Source organism: Lepisosteus platostomus, chromosome 4, assembly GCF_059453375.1.
Source record: "Lepisosteus platostomus isolate fLepPlt1 chromosome 4, fLepPlt1.hap1, whole genome shotgun sequence".
NCBI classification, from domain to species: Eukaryota; Metazoa; Chordata; class Actinopteri; order Semionotiformes; family Lepisosteidae; genus Lepisosteus; species Lepisosteus platostomus.
This window is the reverse complement of record NC_142614.1, coordinates 48,278,338-48,295,836: the sequence shown is the minus strand read 5'-3', so window position 1 is coordinate 48,295,836 and position 17,499 is coordinate 48,278,338. Positions and strand designations below refer to the sequence as shown.

Sequence of the window (17,499 nt, the reverse complement as noted above, 5' to 3'; positions counted from 1 at the left end):
TTTAATAATATAATAAATCTTTTATTCTTTCTGTGGTTTGTCTATGTTTTACCATAAGCATTCCTTAGACCCAAGGTCCAATGTATTTTATGGCAAATTGCTACAAATGCTAAATCTGCACCATTGACTTGCACATGGCCTTCTCAGTATGATAGCATGACTTGAAAGCTATTGTCAATTAATAAACAGTTTTTATACACTATCTCCTATTTATACAATAGGACGTAATATGCAAACTCTAAACCAGGGGTCTGTAATCCTGTACCAGGTTATCTAGTTTTAAAAAAAATCAGCAGCAGGTGAAGAGGTGGGAGAAATTGTTGAACTGCTTCAGTGAAGTTAACAAGGAGCTGATTGTGGTGATTAAGAGATTGGCTGATCTAAAAACCTTTAAGAAATCAACCGTGATAAAGTATTACATAAAAGAAAATAAAAACATTAAATACACACTTATAAGTCATCATATATAAAAAGGTGCATAAGAAATAGTTCATATTTAAAGTGGAAGGAGGAAATACATTTCAAATATTGCACAACAACCTACTTGGCTTGAAGTCACTTGGAAAGTATGAAAGCCTGTGTTTGATTTCGGGGCTTTTTTTATGTCCTGCCCAGGACTAGGACTAGGGACCCCTGAACTAAACCATAATTTCTCAATGGGCAAGTTGTACTATAAGAGTATTAGCACTGCCACGTAATCTCTTATGAACTGTGAAAATTCTCCCTTGTAAACAATTATTCGTGTTACAGATCCTGGGCACCAAAATCCTCTACTTACACACATAGGTGATCACCTGAAATCTAAAATACTTTCTAAACTGACAAAAACAACAGAATATACCTACTGTTATGGCCAGGGAAGGCTTTTCCAACCCTGGTCCTAAAGCAGCAGGTTTTGTAAGCGACCAGTGAATCATAGTTTCTAAAGATATGGAACAATTTCATTGTGATAAATTAGGCAGGAAATAAATTTAAATGTTATTATTTAGAGAATATTTGCGACGAAAAATTTAAATATTCTTCAGGCCTCAAAAGGACTAGAGCCCTCTTACTGTAATTGTACAGACTACTTGCTTGATTCACCAATAGATTACAGATGCTGCACTTTTCTAGAATTCGGGGCAAGAGTGTAAAGTAGCCAATAAAGAATACACCTACAATACTAAATACAACCTTCCTAAAATCCAACTTACAGTACATTAGGACCCCATCTCTGGAAGTAAGTTAGGGGCTTAGTTACGATCCTTGGAATCTTTTCTCACCTAGAAACATTCCCTAGAGAACACAGTAATCCAACAATAAAAAGTAAAACAAATGCTTCCGTTAGTGGAAATTATACTTACAAGAATACCTTGCATTCAAAAACTTACCAATGAAATAAATCCTGAAGTGACCAATTAAAACAACTCGTGATGTTCACTTACTTTGGAAAACCACACTCTTAAAATATTCACACTCTCAGCTTTACATTTGGTTTCACATTATTTAGTAATGTATATATAAAACAATTTAATCAATAATCAACAATGCTAAATAAGCCATTTTCAAACACGAATTTAACCCACATTATTTAGCAATTACATTCAAAATCATAGATCTTAAATTAATTTATTACCATATCGTAATATTTTTAATAATATATTTTTGAGCTCAGAGAGTACTGGCACCGTGGCTAAGGATCTGCACCTGTGGCTGGAAGGTTGCTGGTTCAAATCCTGCGGCCAGCAGGGGAATCCTACTCCACTGGGCCCCTGAGCAAGGCCCTTAACCCCAACTACTCCAGGGGCACTGTACAATGGCTGACCCTGCACTCTGACCCCAAGCTTCTCTCCCTGTCTGTGTCTCATGGAGAGCAAGCTGGGGTATGTGAAAAAAGAGAAATTCCTAATGCAAGAAATTGTATATGGATAATAAAGTGATCTTATCTGATAAAATAGTTTCAAGGATGAAAATGGTCAGATAAAATACATTATCTTGTGTGAGGTGATTAAAAAGAGAGCAGTATGCTATCAATACCATTACTAATAATATTAACACAACTGAAAAGTTTCATTCTTAAAACTATCAGTTCAACATATCTGACAGGGTAATTTTCCACTGTGGTTGTCTGTGATTGTTTATTTTACCTCAAGAATCCAGTATCAGTGAAGTGTGAACATATCACATCAGAACATCACATATCACACCAAAATTTATTTCACAATATTCATCTGAAGCAATAACTTGGCACAGAGTCAGGTTTCAGTATTTGTAGGGGAAACATAAACATAAAGGAATTATGAATGATAATTAACAATATAGACAAGTCTTTTTTCATTCATACAGAATTACCTACAGTGGTAAGAAAAAGTGTGTGAACCCTTTGGAATTATCAGTATTTCTGCAGTAACTGCTCCTATTATCTGATCTGATCTTCATCTCTGTAATAATAAAACATAAACACAATCTGATTAAATAAATAACAAACAATTGTTCTTTTCATGTTTATGTGGAACACATTGTTTAAACATTCACTGTTTATGCTGGAAGAAGTACTGTATGTGAATCTTTAGATCTCGAAACTGGTGGATCCTCCTTTTTAGCAGCAATGACCTCAACCTAAAATTTCCTGTAGCTGCTGACCAGTCTTGCACATTGGTCTGGGGGTATTTTGGCCCATTCCTCTTTGCAGAAGTGTTTCAATTTATTGCATAAATAGCTTGCTTCAGGTCATTTCAACTGAGGTTAGGTCAGGACTCTGACTTGGACATTCAAAAAGTCTGTTGTAGATTTACTCCTGTGTTTAGAATCACTGCCTTGTTGCATAACCCAAGATTCGGATCAAGGACGGATAACCCGACATTCTCCAGGAGAATTTGCCGATACAATTTTTAATTAATTGTTCCCTCAATGATTGCAAGCTGTCAAGGGCCTGAGGCAGCAAAGTAGCCCCACACCCTGATGCTCCCTCCACCAAACTTCAGAGTTGGAATGAAGTTTTTGTGTTCCACCTTTGTCTCATCTGTTCACAAAACATTGTTCCAGTAGAGCTGTGGAACTACCTCCAGATTGTCTTAAACTTGAAACAGGCGGCGATGTTTTTTGTTTTCTGAAGCAGTCGTTTCCTATATGGTATCCTCCCATGTACACCACTCTTGTTCAGCATTTTTCTTATTATGGAGTCATGAACACAGATATTATCCAGTGCAAGAAATGCCTGGAGATCCTCAGTTGTTACCCTAGGGTTCTTTGTCACCTCCTTGAGCATTGTACAACTTGCAGTGAGTTTTGTTCAGACGAACACTCCTAGAGAGAGTAGCAATGGTACTGAATTTTTTCCATTTTACACTATCTGCCAGACTGTGGATTGATGGAGGCCAAAGTCTTTAGAAATGCTATTGTAACTCTTTCTAGAAGTCATTATCCTAGAGGTTCACATACTTTTTCCAGCATAGACAGTGAATGGTTAAACAATGTGTTCAATATAGACAAGAAAAAGTATAATTATTTGTGTTAATTGTTTAATCAGATTGTGTTTATCTATTATGACTTAGATGAAGATCAGATCACACTTCAAGGTTGCCCTAGTAAAAAATAAGAGGCAGCAGGTGAAACACATAAAAAACCCTGTAATTAAGTAATTAAAGAACATTTTCATTTTTTTCAAATTTTATTCATTCTTGGGTTCTTTAAAATTCTGTTAACTTATATTTATTATTTTTTTACCTTTCTTCTGTACTTTATTTTTCTTCTTTAAAATATAAAATATTACATTTAAACACAGATTAAAAACAATTAAAATAAAAAGGGAATAAAAATGCATAATTAATAACCAGAGATAGGGAACATTTTCATTATTTATATATTTAAATAATAAACCCAAATTAAAGTCAAATACAATGTACAAAAGTGGTCTAAAATATAGTTACAGTACTTCACTCCTGAATGATGAGACTTCCAGGAATAACAATTTTAATGCACAAATTCACTTTCAACCATCTGAACATTTGAAAAGCAGGTGTTCATTCGAGTAAACAAAAGTTAAAAGTTGACTCTTTCAGGCAAACTTTACTCATACACCAAAAGATTCAACAATACATACATTCTACAGCAAAATTCTTATGATTAAATAGCATTATAAATCTTAATTCTGGAATGCTGCATTATGACTAAGGTCAGAAACATAGGTTTCTATTTCACCTCACTAAGTGCTTTCATACACATTCCTGTGACACAATGAGCTGTATCAATTTCTTCTCATCTAGAATGATGGTTTTAAGTCTCTATTTTAAATTTGTAATTTCTAGTCTAACCAACTAACCACATCAGATTCTAGAAACAAGTTGCAAAATTTGTCTGTGGTACATGCAGACAATTCGCTGGTTGTTGCAACCCAGTTGAGTAAATCTGAATGTAAGAGTTAAAGCTGCATTCAAGTATCAAATAGAGGAAAATGTGGACACTTTGGGGATCATAAAGAACAGGTACCTTCAGGTCAGGTTAGGGTTCTAAGGGGGCTGCTGTTTACGATGTCAATTAACAGTCAAAGGTAAAGTATGAGGAAGCAACCTCTTCAAGAGTATTTGCCTTGCAGGCTTATGTGGAGCTTGTGTCTTGTTTTAACAAGCCCCTTCATGACTGTTTACATGTTCATCATTGTGCAACAGGACTGGGAAAAACAAGCTTTACATGGAAACATCAAACAAAGAACAGGGTGATCAGAAATATAAGCAATCTTAACCATTTAACTATTAATGGTAAAATACAACTTACACAGTACATAATTAAGCTGTAGAACATGAAAAAAGTGGATTTCATTTCAAAATAGCAGTAGCATGTCTACTGCTTCAGTATTTCAAAAGATTTGATCAGATCTCTGAGTGGTACAGTTTTACAGTTTTCTGCTGGGATATCAATACATGCTTGCCATAAACACAGGCTGGTTCTCTGATTGATTCACTTCTCTCTGTTCACCCCAACCCAATCAAATTCTACTGAGGAGTTCAGCAAATAGAGTAGCCACTGCTCATGGACAGATTAATTCACAAAAACACTCATTACACTCTTACAGTGGAAAAAAGAACAGTGTTACACTGAGCTATACAAAATGATTATCCTAGTGCTGCATGACATTCCTAAGACATCCATTTGAAAGAATTATTAAGAAAATAAAACATCTGACTTTCATTTTTAAGTAAGAATAATGTTACCCTAAAATGTAGTCATTCAGCAGAATATTGTCAATACATGTAATTTTCTTATGTATATACTGTAGGTAGTCAGGGCTAAAATCTTTTTAGCCAGCAGCCATATCACCCTGCAACCCACAACTGGCAACCCACTGAAGCTAAGCAGGTGTGAGCCTGGTCAGTACCTGGATGGGAGACCTCCTGGGAAAAAAAAAGGTTTTTTGCTGGAAGAGGTGCTAGTGGGGCCAGCAGGGGGCGCTCACCCTGTGGTCCATGTGGGTCCTAATGCCCCAGTATAGTGACGGGGACACTGTACTGTAAACAGGCGCCGTCCTTCGGATGAGATGAAAAACTGAGGTCCTGACTCTGTGGTTATTAAAAATCCCAGGATGTTTCTCGAAAAGAGTAGGGGTGTAACCCTGGCGTCCTGGCAAAATTTCCCCATTGGCCCTTACCAATCATGGCCTCCTAATAATCCCCCTCTATGAATTGGCTACATTACTCTGCTCTCCTCCCCACTGATAGCTGATGTGTGGTGAGTGTTCTGGTGCACTACGGCTGCCATCGCATCATCCAGGTGGATGCTGCACATTGGTGGAGGGGAGTCCCCATTACCTGTAAAGCGCTTTGAGTGGAGTGTCCAGAAAAGCGCAAGCAATTATTATTATTATTATTATTATTATTTATTCCTTACTGTTCTGAAAATAACAATTTACCAGGCAAGATGTACTTCTACAACTGGACTAGGTCAAGATTCACTTAAAATTATATTTCCCTTGGTTCCCCTCTAATCTGCATGTTTAACATTTGCAGAAGACTGCACATCTTGAGGCTGTTCTTAATCCAAAAAGCACAGCTTCTGATATTGAAACAAGACAAAACTGCATAACTGACTACTCCACTATTCTACTACAAATGTTTCCATTTTCATGCATGGCTGTTATTTCAAAACTACCGGTCAGGATTTCAAACTATTAACCTCATCAGGTTATCACTTTGTCTGTTTTAAAGGTTTTAATTTGCATCGATGTGAGACCACTTCTGTGAGGACTGACTCACCAGCACCTGTGCAATTTAAAGACCTTCCTTGTTCATATCAAAAGTAGCCCCTGTAACTTTCCATTGATATTGTAACTGAAACTATAATTACTTTTCACTACTTTTGAGTTCCAGCTCCAGTTTTTAACTTTTTAGAAGTCATCTTGAAATGTGTAACATCTGATAAAGCCACCTGAATTTAATTTGTAACTATTTGTTTTACTTCATCATACATTCCGTATTACTTTTCTACTGTACATTCATGCTGGCCTAAGTTTACAGAGTTAGGTGTACAATATAAACAAGATGCAGATGTTAGGAACACTATCTCAGTGGTCCCCAGCCATGTTCCTGAGTGACCATTTTGTTTTCTGGGTTTTTCTATAGCCAAATTCTTAATCCAGGACTAATTGATTTCCATTTTCTATTTAAATTACTTTCCGCTCTTCAAATTTTGAAAGGGGTTTGTAATGCATCCAAGTTTCAGAAATCCTCTCAATCATGTCTGAAATTTAACCACTTGGACATCTCCAGAAGGGAAAAAGATTCCATTTTGGGAGGGTTTGATACAATGTCTGCCCTACCTGTGTCTGTTCCTCATACAGTGATCACTTATTAAGAGCTGTCTAGACAGAAATAAGCATCTGTAATGCCATGAGCTGAAGATGTTAAAAACAGTGTTTCTGAAGTGATACATTTTTTAAGACTCTGCAGACACTGAGTGCAGAAACAAGTTAACTATAAGTCTAAACAAGCAAGCGTGTGAAATACAATGTTGCCAAGAGCACTGTTGATTTGAAGCTCTGCTGAATGAAAACTAGCTGATGCAGTGTTCTTCCAGTACCATGGCTGGGATCCACTGCTTTATCTCAATGATCCAAAATCCTACAACAAGAAAAATTACAGGCTTGCATTTCCTGAAGCTGTTATCAAAGAAAAAAAACTCATTTTGAATATGACATTCAGGTACTGTAGATGAGAGACTTGGAAAATCTAAAATTTATCCTGGGTAGACAGAGCACTAACAGCTGAATTATCAGAGTAATAATGTTGTAAATTGTTTTTTTTCTTCACAGAATTCAAATCACATCACATGATTTTCTGGAAATCTGAATACAATAAGCATAAACAGGGTTTGCCAATACCATGCCATAAATGTTTTTTTTATAGCATATTTTGTCAAGTACAGATTGGACTTCCAAGTTCACTAGGCAGTTTCCTGGTTCACATTTGTTAAACAACAACAACATACAGTAAAAAGTTAAATGGATTAATGACTGAACTAAATACGTGATATTTCATATATCAGTAAAATGTTATTATTCGAACACCCAAGTGAAAAATAAGCCTTGTTCAGAGTCTGCGAGAAACTCTCCAGCCCTGAAGCTCTAATTTTGTCAGCTCTCGTGGTTTCTATTTAGCTAGCAAGAGGTTAGCCAGCATTTAATGTCTCACCAAATATTTAGATTGAAAAGGCTTGTTTTCTGTGCACCTTTAAACTTTTTCTTTGTATTATCTCAGCAGCTGATATCATGAAGAACCAGTACTGTGGTTCTGCATGCAAACACATTTGCAGGACTGTAACCTCAAAAGTTGAGAACAAGAGGCTTACATATTTTCTACAGCACACAGAATCCTGTGTTACCAGATAGATTGCCTGTTTCTGAATACAGAATTAAGTGTATAATCAAAACATGGAACAGTATAATACAAAAAAGGTTTTATTCACTAAGTACAGAATTCAAACTTACATATACACAGGAACTTACAAAACATACAACTATGACATGAGATAACCTTAAAATCAGGGTCAGCTAATAGATTTCTGTAATTCACATTCAAATAATTCCCTGCCCTGTTTCATACTACTGTAAAAAGTGCATGTTCATCTGGAGGTTTAAAAGTTTGCTTTTGTGTTAGGAGTCTGAAACAGAAGAAGAAAAAAACAAATTAAAATCTGCATAACTCAAAAAGTGTGAATTAAAAAAAAACAACGAATGAGTGGATAATGTATTCTCATTCTTCGGGATGAAAAGAGCTATTATCCATACAACAAATTATCATCATCCTCGATTTAATTTTAAATACTTTAGATACAAAAAATGACACCTGCTAAGTAATGAGGTCATAAACAGTTTGTTGAACATTAAAGTGATTTTACAGACTTAAAACTGTAACTCATTCTGTTGCTGTACTCAAGCAAAAATAAACTATCCCTAGAAAGAATAATGTATTAAACCAGTGGTTCTCAAACTGTGGTACGTGTACCGGCAGTGGTACGTGGAGTGCCGCCAGGTGGTACGCCAAATGACCATGGAACTGTGTCAAGTGCATTGAAAAATCGGGACGGGTTTTCATATTTTGTATTTTAATACGTGTCGAATACGCAGCCTATGTACTATGATACAGTGCGCGCTAATACTTCAGTGGACACAAGAGATACTCTGTAATTCTATACCACTTTATAGGAATGCGTGCTACGGATGCAAGTGACCAATTGTATTTAAAAAAAGCTACTGTATCTTCAGCAAATAGGGAGAAAGGAGAATGTCCGATTTTGGAACAATGCCAACGTTGTAAACACAGGAATGCATAGAAATACGTGCTACGAACGCAGGTTATCTTGTGAGCACACGAACACGTGATAACAGAAAAATATTTAAGAACTGTTCTAATTTGAGAAAAATACACCGAGCGTCTCTGTGTTTCGCTCCCATGCGCATGAAATAAAAACTTTTAAAAAATATGGAAATAACGGAAATGTGAAAAATGCAAGCTTGCGGATTGCTAAAGCAGGTAAGCTACACTATTTTTGAAGAACCTTATTTACCGTTGGCAAAAGAGCTGACACGTATTATGTGTAGAGAAAAAGCTGCTAAACAGCTCGACCTGCTGCCCCCCTCCCCCTGAAAGATACAGTCATTCATAGAATTATTGAAATGAAGGATTATATCAAAAGTACACTGATAGAGCGCGTTAAGATGAGCAGATGTTTTTCACTGCAATTAGATGAGTCTGTAGTCGATTTGGCCAATTTGCTTGTTTACGTTAGATACGAGTTTGAGGGCATGTCCCATGAGGACTTTCTGTTCTTTAAACCGCTACCAACAGGAACTACAGGAGAGCACATATTTTAGCTTCTGAATGAATTTATCGAGGAGAATGGCATCGACTGGATAAAATGTGTGAGAGTTTGTACAGACGGTGCTAGAGCAATGACAAGCCGATATAACGGTGTAGTTGCACGAATTAGAGAGGTTGCTCCAGAAATTAAAGTACGCATTACAACATCCACCGCGAGACCTTTGCCGTCAAGAAAATGCCTGACAATTTAATATATGTTAGACTCTGCTGTGAATTGTATCAAGGCTCAAAAAATTAATTCACATCTGCTTTGCTAAACTAAACAGGCTCACCCCTCTCACTGAAATGGTGCTTTTTTATTAGTTGTTGTTAATGTTTTTTTTCTGTAAAACACTTTGAGAAGCCACCTTTAAAGGTGCTATATCAAATAAAGTTTATTATTATAATATTTATTATATGTATGTGTGAGTGTGTGTGCACGCGCGCTCATGTTGGTCATTGAGAATTTCTGGGGTTCCTATGAGATGATGACTTGTAGGTGGTACTTGGATGCTTTGGTTGGATTAGGGGTGGTACTTGGTCCAAAAGTTTGAGAACCACTGTATTAAACAATGTATTTTAGACACAATATTCAAAATTCAATATTCAATCCAATTGCTTTAGAAGGGATATTCAATTTGCCTGTTCAAATGTTCTATACTGTATATTCACTCACCTTTATTTGTTATGCTAGGAATTGTGACTGGAATGTTTCACCTCTAGATCTTTCTTGCAGTCAGAAAAGTGCTGTGGAAAGAAAAATGTAAAAATATGGGTCATTTAAGCACTATGTGTGCTTTTTTGATGATATGATGTACAGGAACACATTCAACTTTTGAAAAACAAGTACTGTAGTTGACATTTAATCTTTTTCTCCTTTTTCCTTTTGCTATATGAAAACTACTGTGGAATATTATCCTGGCAAATTAAGTAAAGAACTAAAATGAAACCAGGAACTAAGGAGTAGTTCCTGTACTGTAGTTATTCTGAAGAATGAGGTAAAATAGAATTCTATTTAGGTGTTCATAGGTGTTCTTAGAGATATTTCATTCTGATTTGAATTTCATGACTAAAGCTCCAGAGTGTACAATCAATGTAGAAAAAACCTGTTGTGTTGTACAGTTTAATGTAATATACTATATTGCAAATTAAAAATAATTTCAAGGTGAAAAACTAGTGTGCAAGCAGAACTGTGATTCTTAGAGTAAAAATTTGATACCCAGAAAACCACATTATCATCATAAGAGGCCAATATTTAAACAGTCCTACACAAAATAACTGAATTTTAATGTTCATTAATGGATAATAAATGAATGCCTCACTCCAACCTGTTAGAGAGAGTGATGCCTCACTCAAACCTGTTAGAGAGAACTAACAGGTTTGAAATAAGACTTAATCTTGTAACCCTGTTGTTAAGAATACATTTCACAGTTCAAAATACCAGTACACAGAGAAGTACTGATGATGTGTACTTTGGTTCAAGAAGACAATTTTATTTTAGCACATACTGTCCGTTACAGAAAAGCAGCTTTTCACTGTGTATCCCAGGCCAAGTTCAAAACACATTGTGAAGAACGTGATTCATTTTCTTGGGTTTGGAAATAATTTTTAAGGAAAGAGAGTGCAAAACTAATAAAAGTAATTTACATTTCTCTCTGGGCTGGCATAGATGTTTATATAAAGGGATTAAATGTTTAATTATATGGTAGCTCCATGAGTAAAGTATTATAATGCTTTAGGGAACACTAATCTGTGTAACAAAAAGGTTTCAGAAAAGTCTTGTTATAGGAAACACCCTTCAAGAACATGACAAAGATTTACAGAACCTGTCTATACATTCTACTAATGTATTCTGCTGATACAGCTTGCCAAAGTCTAGTTGTTATCATTGGTTGAAGACTGAAAACACAGTTTGATTAAAACCAAAGATTATTTTGCTCAAGAAAGGACTGTTAATGTGAGGTCAGCATTTAAGAAAATGAGGGCTAGACTGACAGATACTTGTTATTCTACCTTCCATTCTGAACAAACTGTAATTATTGTAATTGGCCATAATTGTCAATAAAAATTGTTATTTAGTGTAACAAAGTGAAACCATCAAGATACTTTTTATTTCGGGCATTTAAAACCCAGGATATTTCTGCTGAACCCAGCAGTTCATTACACCTCTTTACCAATTTGTGCAACTATTTAATTAAATTTTGATTAGCAGTACCAGTTATTTTAGCAGACAACTAAAATTGATTACTGGAGCGACATTATGGACATACACATTTTGTTTTATTTATGTATGAGCAAAATCCAAAATAATTCGATGATGATAATAAATCAACAAGCTCAGCCTTTTGCAAATTCATTTTTTTTCTCCTATACAGAGTCTCGTATTGTGGACTCACCTGTTGGACCTGCTGAATCTCTCTCATGGCAAGGCGGATAGATGGATACAAGCGAGGGAAGGGGCGATTACTCTTGTTACTCTGGTCATCATTTGCTTCCTGGCCTCCAGTCACATTTTTCTGGATTTCCTGAGCTTCAGTCCGGAGCTTCCTCTCTGAAATTTTTTTCAGTACCGGGGGCACTTGGGCCTCTAATGTGTGGGTTGTATTGGGAGGAATAAAGAGTTTTAGGAGCTCAAGGTGGCCACGGTCAGACACAGACTCGTCCGAGCTGTCATGGCCTCCGTCAGCCTGTGAGCAGGGCTTCAGCATGAGGTTCTTCAGCTCCTCATAGTCAGGCTCCTGCTCGCATATCTACAGCAATTAAAACAAGGTGATTTGGATTTTTGTTTTACATTTTATTCTCTACTACACTTTAAAGAAACAAAGTACAATAAAGCTTCACATAAAGACAGTCTGTGCTCAGTGTATATAATCCTATGAAAGAACGGAGTGAGGAGTCCATTTGAGACCTGGTAGTTGTACTGGAAAATAGCAAATTAAACAATATAAGGAAAGATATTTTTTATATTATTTTTTTATAGATATTTTTTTAGTATTTATGAAAATTCTATTCTGGAGAACAAAGAGAGAAAGTGTTTGGCCTTTTCCTGGGATGAATTGTGATTTGTGATAAAATACACATATAGTTAAATATTAGTTTGCATAGTTATATATTTAATATATTTAGTCCAAAAAAAAGAGCCTTTTTTTTTTCTTTTTGAAAGATGTTAGGAAACTCTAGGTCTTGCATTTTGCAGTAGCAGAGTACAATCTTGCAATATGCTAGAGGACAAGCCTGAAAGAGCCCATCAACCCCAAGGTGTCACAACTGGTATTATTTTTGAAACTGATGAATCAATGTGCCATTTGTGAGTGGCAGGAGTAAAGTGTACAGGATGTGAGTGGGTTACCTGTCCACAGGGCACCGTGAGCAGCTCCATGAAGGGTTTGATGCCAACGTTCTTGTGGTACTCCACCAAGTCGGGCAAGGAGGCATGGGCCCGGTCTTCTCCAAGTATGACATACTTGCCGTTCGTCTGCATCTCAATCATGTAGTGTCGGCAACGGTCTTTACCCCTGTCAGCAACGAGAACACAGAACAAGAAGAAATCATTCAGTGTTATTTTTACTCAAATGTTCGAGCCTTTTGTCTTTTTGTGAAATGCACTGTGATGTCATCACACAACATGATAAAACAAAAGCATTACAATAAAATCACCAACGTGCTCTGGGATTTACAATCCCTTGCTGACATTTAGGGAAGTCTTGTGCCTCGTTTTGTTACAATAATGCTGCTTCTGAAGTACAACCTAATTGCCATGCAGGGTTCATTTTAGGGAAGCTTCATAGCTTCATTATTAGCTTGTGACCAATCTGAGAGGATATCATCAGTTTGTAGGAGAGCCTGCAGTTCAAACAGTGTGATCCATCTGAGAATGGAAATCTAATGTTGTAACTCACATAGTTAACAAATTACATACAAATCTAAAAAATATTACAAATAACATACAAATATAAAATGGTAAAGGCTGAGATTAAAGAGGCTACTTGGGAAAAAGACTAATGGGTTTACGATGACATCCTTTACATCTTCCAGATAATGTGGGGAAACAATGAAACAGGCAAAAGTTAGGGTACATACTGTATGTAGCCTAAAATGTAAATAATCTGGTTTCATGCTAGAACTCTACATTGCTTAAGCAAGAACATGGTTAAGATAGTGTGTACAATCCTGGTCACCAAGATACAACAGAAATATTGCTGTTCAGAAAAGAGCAATCGCATACATGCTCAAAGGATTACCCTGCGCTGATTGGATAAAATAACTGAATCCCTTTTTATCTCAAAAAGAGAATGAAGGGACCTGATTCAATTATTCAAAATCATCAAAGGCATCAAAAAAGCCAACCTAGTGGACTTCTTCTTAAGAATTAAACATGATCTGGTGAACACAAGTACAATTCAAACTGAGAACAGGAGGCAACTCTCAAGTTAGGTTCTTCCTGTACTTAAAAATCTAATGAGTTTGATCAACTGAATTGTTTAAAATCATTCTCATATTAAAACGTATATATTAAAGTGAAATTTGAAGTCCAAACATGGAATAAAAAAAAAATCGAATGCCAGAAAATAATCGTTTCAAGTACCACTATACATGAGGAACCAGCATGCAGGCACATACCCATGAGTGTTCAGATATAAGTTTGAAATCCCTTATGCAGGCTGTCAGTGAAGATAACAGTGAGGGATAGGTTCAGGATTTAGGAAAGGAAAGTGACATTTGCAAACCGTGAAACAATGCAAACTGGGAATAGAGTGCAAAAGTGCAGATTGTTATGTGAAACCTTCAACCTATAACAACCTACTTGTGATTGGCTTTCTGAGAAAATTCAGGCAAAGTATGTGAGCTTGAAGAGTACAAAAACCCCAAAGCTCACTTTTAATGTCTACAGAATTGGATTTACTATAGTAACTGTGTGGTAAAACTGTGGTTTCTGTCTAGTTTGTGGGGAGGTAAATTTGCAATTATTTTTTACACTCCACAGATAGGTTTCACAGACCCTGACCAGCACTAGTTTTGGACTTTCTTACCTAAATTAACAAACTGTCCAAGATTAAAGCTAATTAAGATTTGTGAAACTAATTCCTCATTCATAGAATTAATAAATTGAATTATTGTACATTCTCGGGCTGGAATATGGGGCCCTATCCATATAAAATGATCATATTACATTGTTTTTCTATATTAAAAAGTGAGATATCTTGAGTTCCCTTTCCTTTTTATTATAGACTCATACTTTTTTTAAAACGTGTCCGTGGCAGGGGAGGCTGTCAAATTGAATACCAATATTTTTTGTTCATGTCTTAATGTGGCTGTGATACTTCTTTCAAAAGGTGCGAAACAAAATAGTTGGTATGCACATTTAGATATACTGTAGGGGCGGTGTGGTGGCTCTGTGGCTAAGGATCTGCGCCTGTGGCTGGAAGGTTGCTAGTTTGTATCCCACGGCCAGCAATCCTACTCTGTTGGACCCCTGAGCAAGGCCCTTAACCCCAACTGCACCAGGGGCACCATATAAATGGCTGACCCTGCGTTCTGACTCAAAGCTTCTCTCCCCGTCTGTGTGTCTCGTGTAGAGCAAGTTGGGGTATGTGAAAAGACAAATTCCTAATACACGAAATTGTACATGGCCAATAAAGTGATCTTATATGTAATTGTTCAAACAATTAATTTTGAACTCAAATGTTTAAAAGCCAGGGTTTTTTGTGTGTAGTAAAAATATAAACATCAAAATTATGGAATAAATTTACTTAGTATTACATTTGACAATGATATTATAATACAGTAATTATCTAATTGTTGTATGTTACACTTCATACCTGAATTACTGTAACTATGTGGTTTCGTTAATGAATCAACAGTTTACTGCACACTCAAAGTAGTAACTGTGGACTTGTTATACATCAATATACATGCCGCTATCACATTTGTGAATCACCTGAGGAGATTAGCTTACTGTATGATTAAAAGCAGGTCTTTTGGGTGGGGTGGGAGGAGGTTAAATTTTTACCTGTACGTTAATGTGTATCCTTCTCGACTCTGGCCAACACGAATCAAGAAACAGCCAAGGGGCTTATCAGCAATGAAATCTTCAGCTTGTCTGGGAAAATAAATCACAAAGGATTAAGATATTTCTTCAGAGGTGGTGACAGATGTTAATTTTGGCATCTTTCCCCTCTGTCAGGACCGAAATGTTCCTGGCTTCATGCCTGAGAAAAACTGAGGAGAATAGAAAAGCTTGCTTTATCTGATCATAAAAAAAGAATGACAAAACTGGGGAAATTTTGCCCATTTATTTTGTTTGTGCTGAATACAAATAATGATCATGAAACAATGGAATGAAACAATATTCTCAAAAATCAGGAATGATATATTTTAATTATGTTTTGTATTTTTATATATTTTAAAGGCTAAACTAACAGTGAAAATGAAACAGAAATTTAACCAGAGCTCTTCATTCTCTTCAGATTCATTAATCTGTTGAAGTGCTGAACACTAACACTGAAAAGTAGGGTCAGACAAGTATTTACAGTATATTTTTCATTCTCTTCATACCAAGAAGAACTTGTGTGATTAGGTGTTTTATATTGCACCACTACTGAAATGGTTAACAACAATGATCTTAATTGTATGCTTAAATAGGCCATGTTCAGTAGTTTGGTTAGACCCTAATGAAAGTGACAGAGAGATTAAATATTTAGCAAGCTTTTGGTGTGACTCACCTAATTGAGGAATTGGCAGCCAATTAGAGATATAGGCTGCCCGAACCCCTGCTCACTATTACAAAGACCGAGTTAGAATTTGAGCAAGGATGCAGATAAGAAAGTGGGGGGAATGAGAGAGAGGTACCTAAAAAGAAGACCTGGGTGCGAGACTTATATACGCAGGCGAGCAGAAGTATGTGAGATTATAGTCTATCCTTCTGCCCAAACCCCTGTTTAAACTCCATTTTGAGGATTCGTTTTTCTAATTCCCATGTAGAATATTTTGGATAATGCAATCCATGATTGTTATAGTTGTCAGTGTGTCTGCTGCCTCCTAGATTCATTTTAAAATGTGAAGACTCTTAAAAGGTTATCCTAAGAGCAAACTTTAAAATGCATATTATATTGCATAGAGTTTTTGGAAATCCATATATTAAAATGTGTTTGGTGTGTTAAGACAATGTAAGACTACAAAAAAGTCATAATAGTACTGTGTGGGTTCTACATATGATATTTACAAATAAGATTATGCAGTCCATAGAACAGACTTTGGAAAGGCATGAATCACAAGAGCAAAGTTATTCTGGAAAACGTGAAAACTGAAAAAATACTTTCTTTTAGACTGCACATTTAGAGAGTAATAGAATGAGACAAGTAAATCAGATCAATAGTTCTACTGTCTTTCAAATATGTCTGAATGAACAGCAGATAAAAATCTGGAAAAGAAGCAGCAATTTTCAATTTAATCAAATCAAACAAATAGTTTCAGTTTATCGTTTAGCATTCCAGTCGAATAAATAAGTAACGTCCTTTTGGTTTTCTCTTGCCTTTTTGAAATTCCCCTGTCTGACTTGCTAAGTTACGTAACACTAACCACCATCCTCACAAGAAAAGCAACTGAGGTAAAGGTAATATTTTAGTGTTAAATTTCTCACCTGCGTGTAATCATGCCATGAAACCAGTTTGGAAAGGTTCCGTTTCTGACCACCTTCCTGGCCTGCGTCTCCTTAAACCATCGGATGGTGTTCTTCTTTTTAATCTGTCGCTCTGTCGCTGCTTCCTCTACTTCAGTGTTTCCCAGTGTGACAAAACCATTCTTTATATTCAGGTCATTGTCAAATGGTGTGGCCTGGAATATCATTCAACATAAGTTATATTTCCTGCACACTCATAGCAATAACTTTGGACTTGCCTGCCTATATGAAAGAGTTGTTAGACGATGCTCTTGAAAAGAATGATTCAGATTATATTGCTCTCTACAGAACAGGAGGGTTAGATTTTGTTAACATTTATTTGTTTTGAACTCCTAAATTTAATTGTAAGACCTAAACGTTTTTGTAGGCTTTCAGATACAGACGGGATACTGTGGTCCACCAAGAAGAGCATTAAGCACATGTGGTATACAGAAAGAATGAACAAGAGATGGTGTGAAAAAAAGAATACTGCCGATACTATACATAGACTGT

The 17,499-nt window shown here is 36.1% G+C and overlaps 1 protein-coding gene across 2 annotated transcripts in view; it reads right to left on the bottom strand.

Annotated features, from left to right (window-relative positions):
* Positions 1-7,911: 7,911 nt before the first annotated feature.
* unm_sa41569 (un-named sa41569) overlaps positions 7,912-17,499 on the bottom strand; it is a 66,254-nt gene continuing 56,666 nt past the window's right edge. For both annotated transcript variants that reach the window (XM_088629698.1, XM_088629699.1), the window contains 6 exons: positions 16,969-17,162; positions 15,340-15,429; positions 12,679-12,844; positions 11,726-12,079; positions 10,006-10,076; positions 7,912-8,130 (listed from right to left, as the gene is read on the bottom strand). In XM_088629698.1, coding sequence (XP_088485824.1) covers positions 10,020-10,076; positions 11,726-12,079; positions 12,679-12,844; positions 15,340-15,429; positions 16,969-17,162 — 861 coding nt within the window. In that variant the 3' untranslated portion in view covers positions 7,912-8,130; positions 10,006-10,019. The remainder of the gene's footprint in view (positions 8,131-10,005; positions 10,077-11,725; positions 12,080-12,678; positions 12,845-15,339; positions 15,430-16,968; positions 17,163-17,499) is intronic.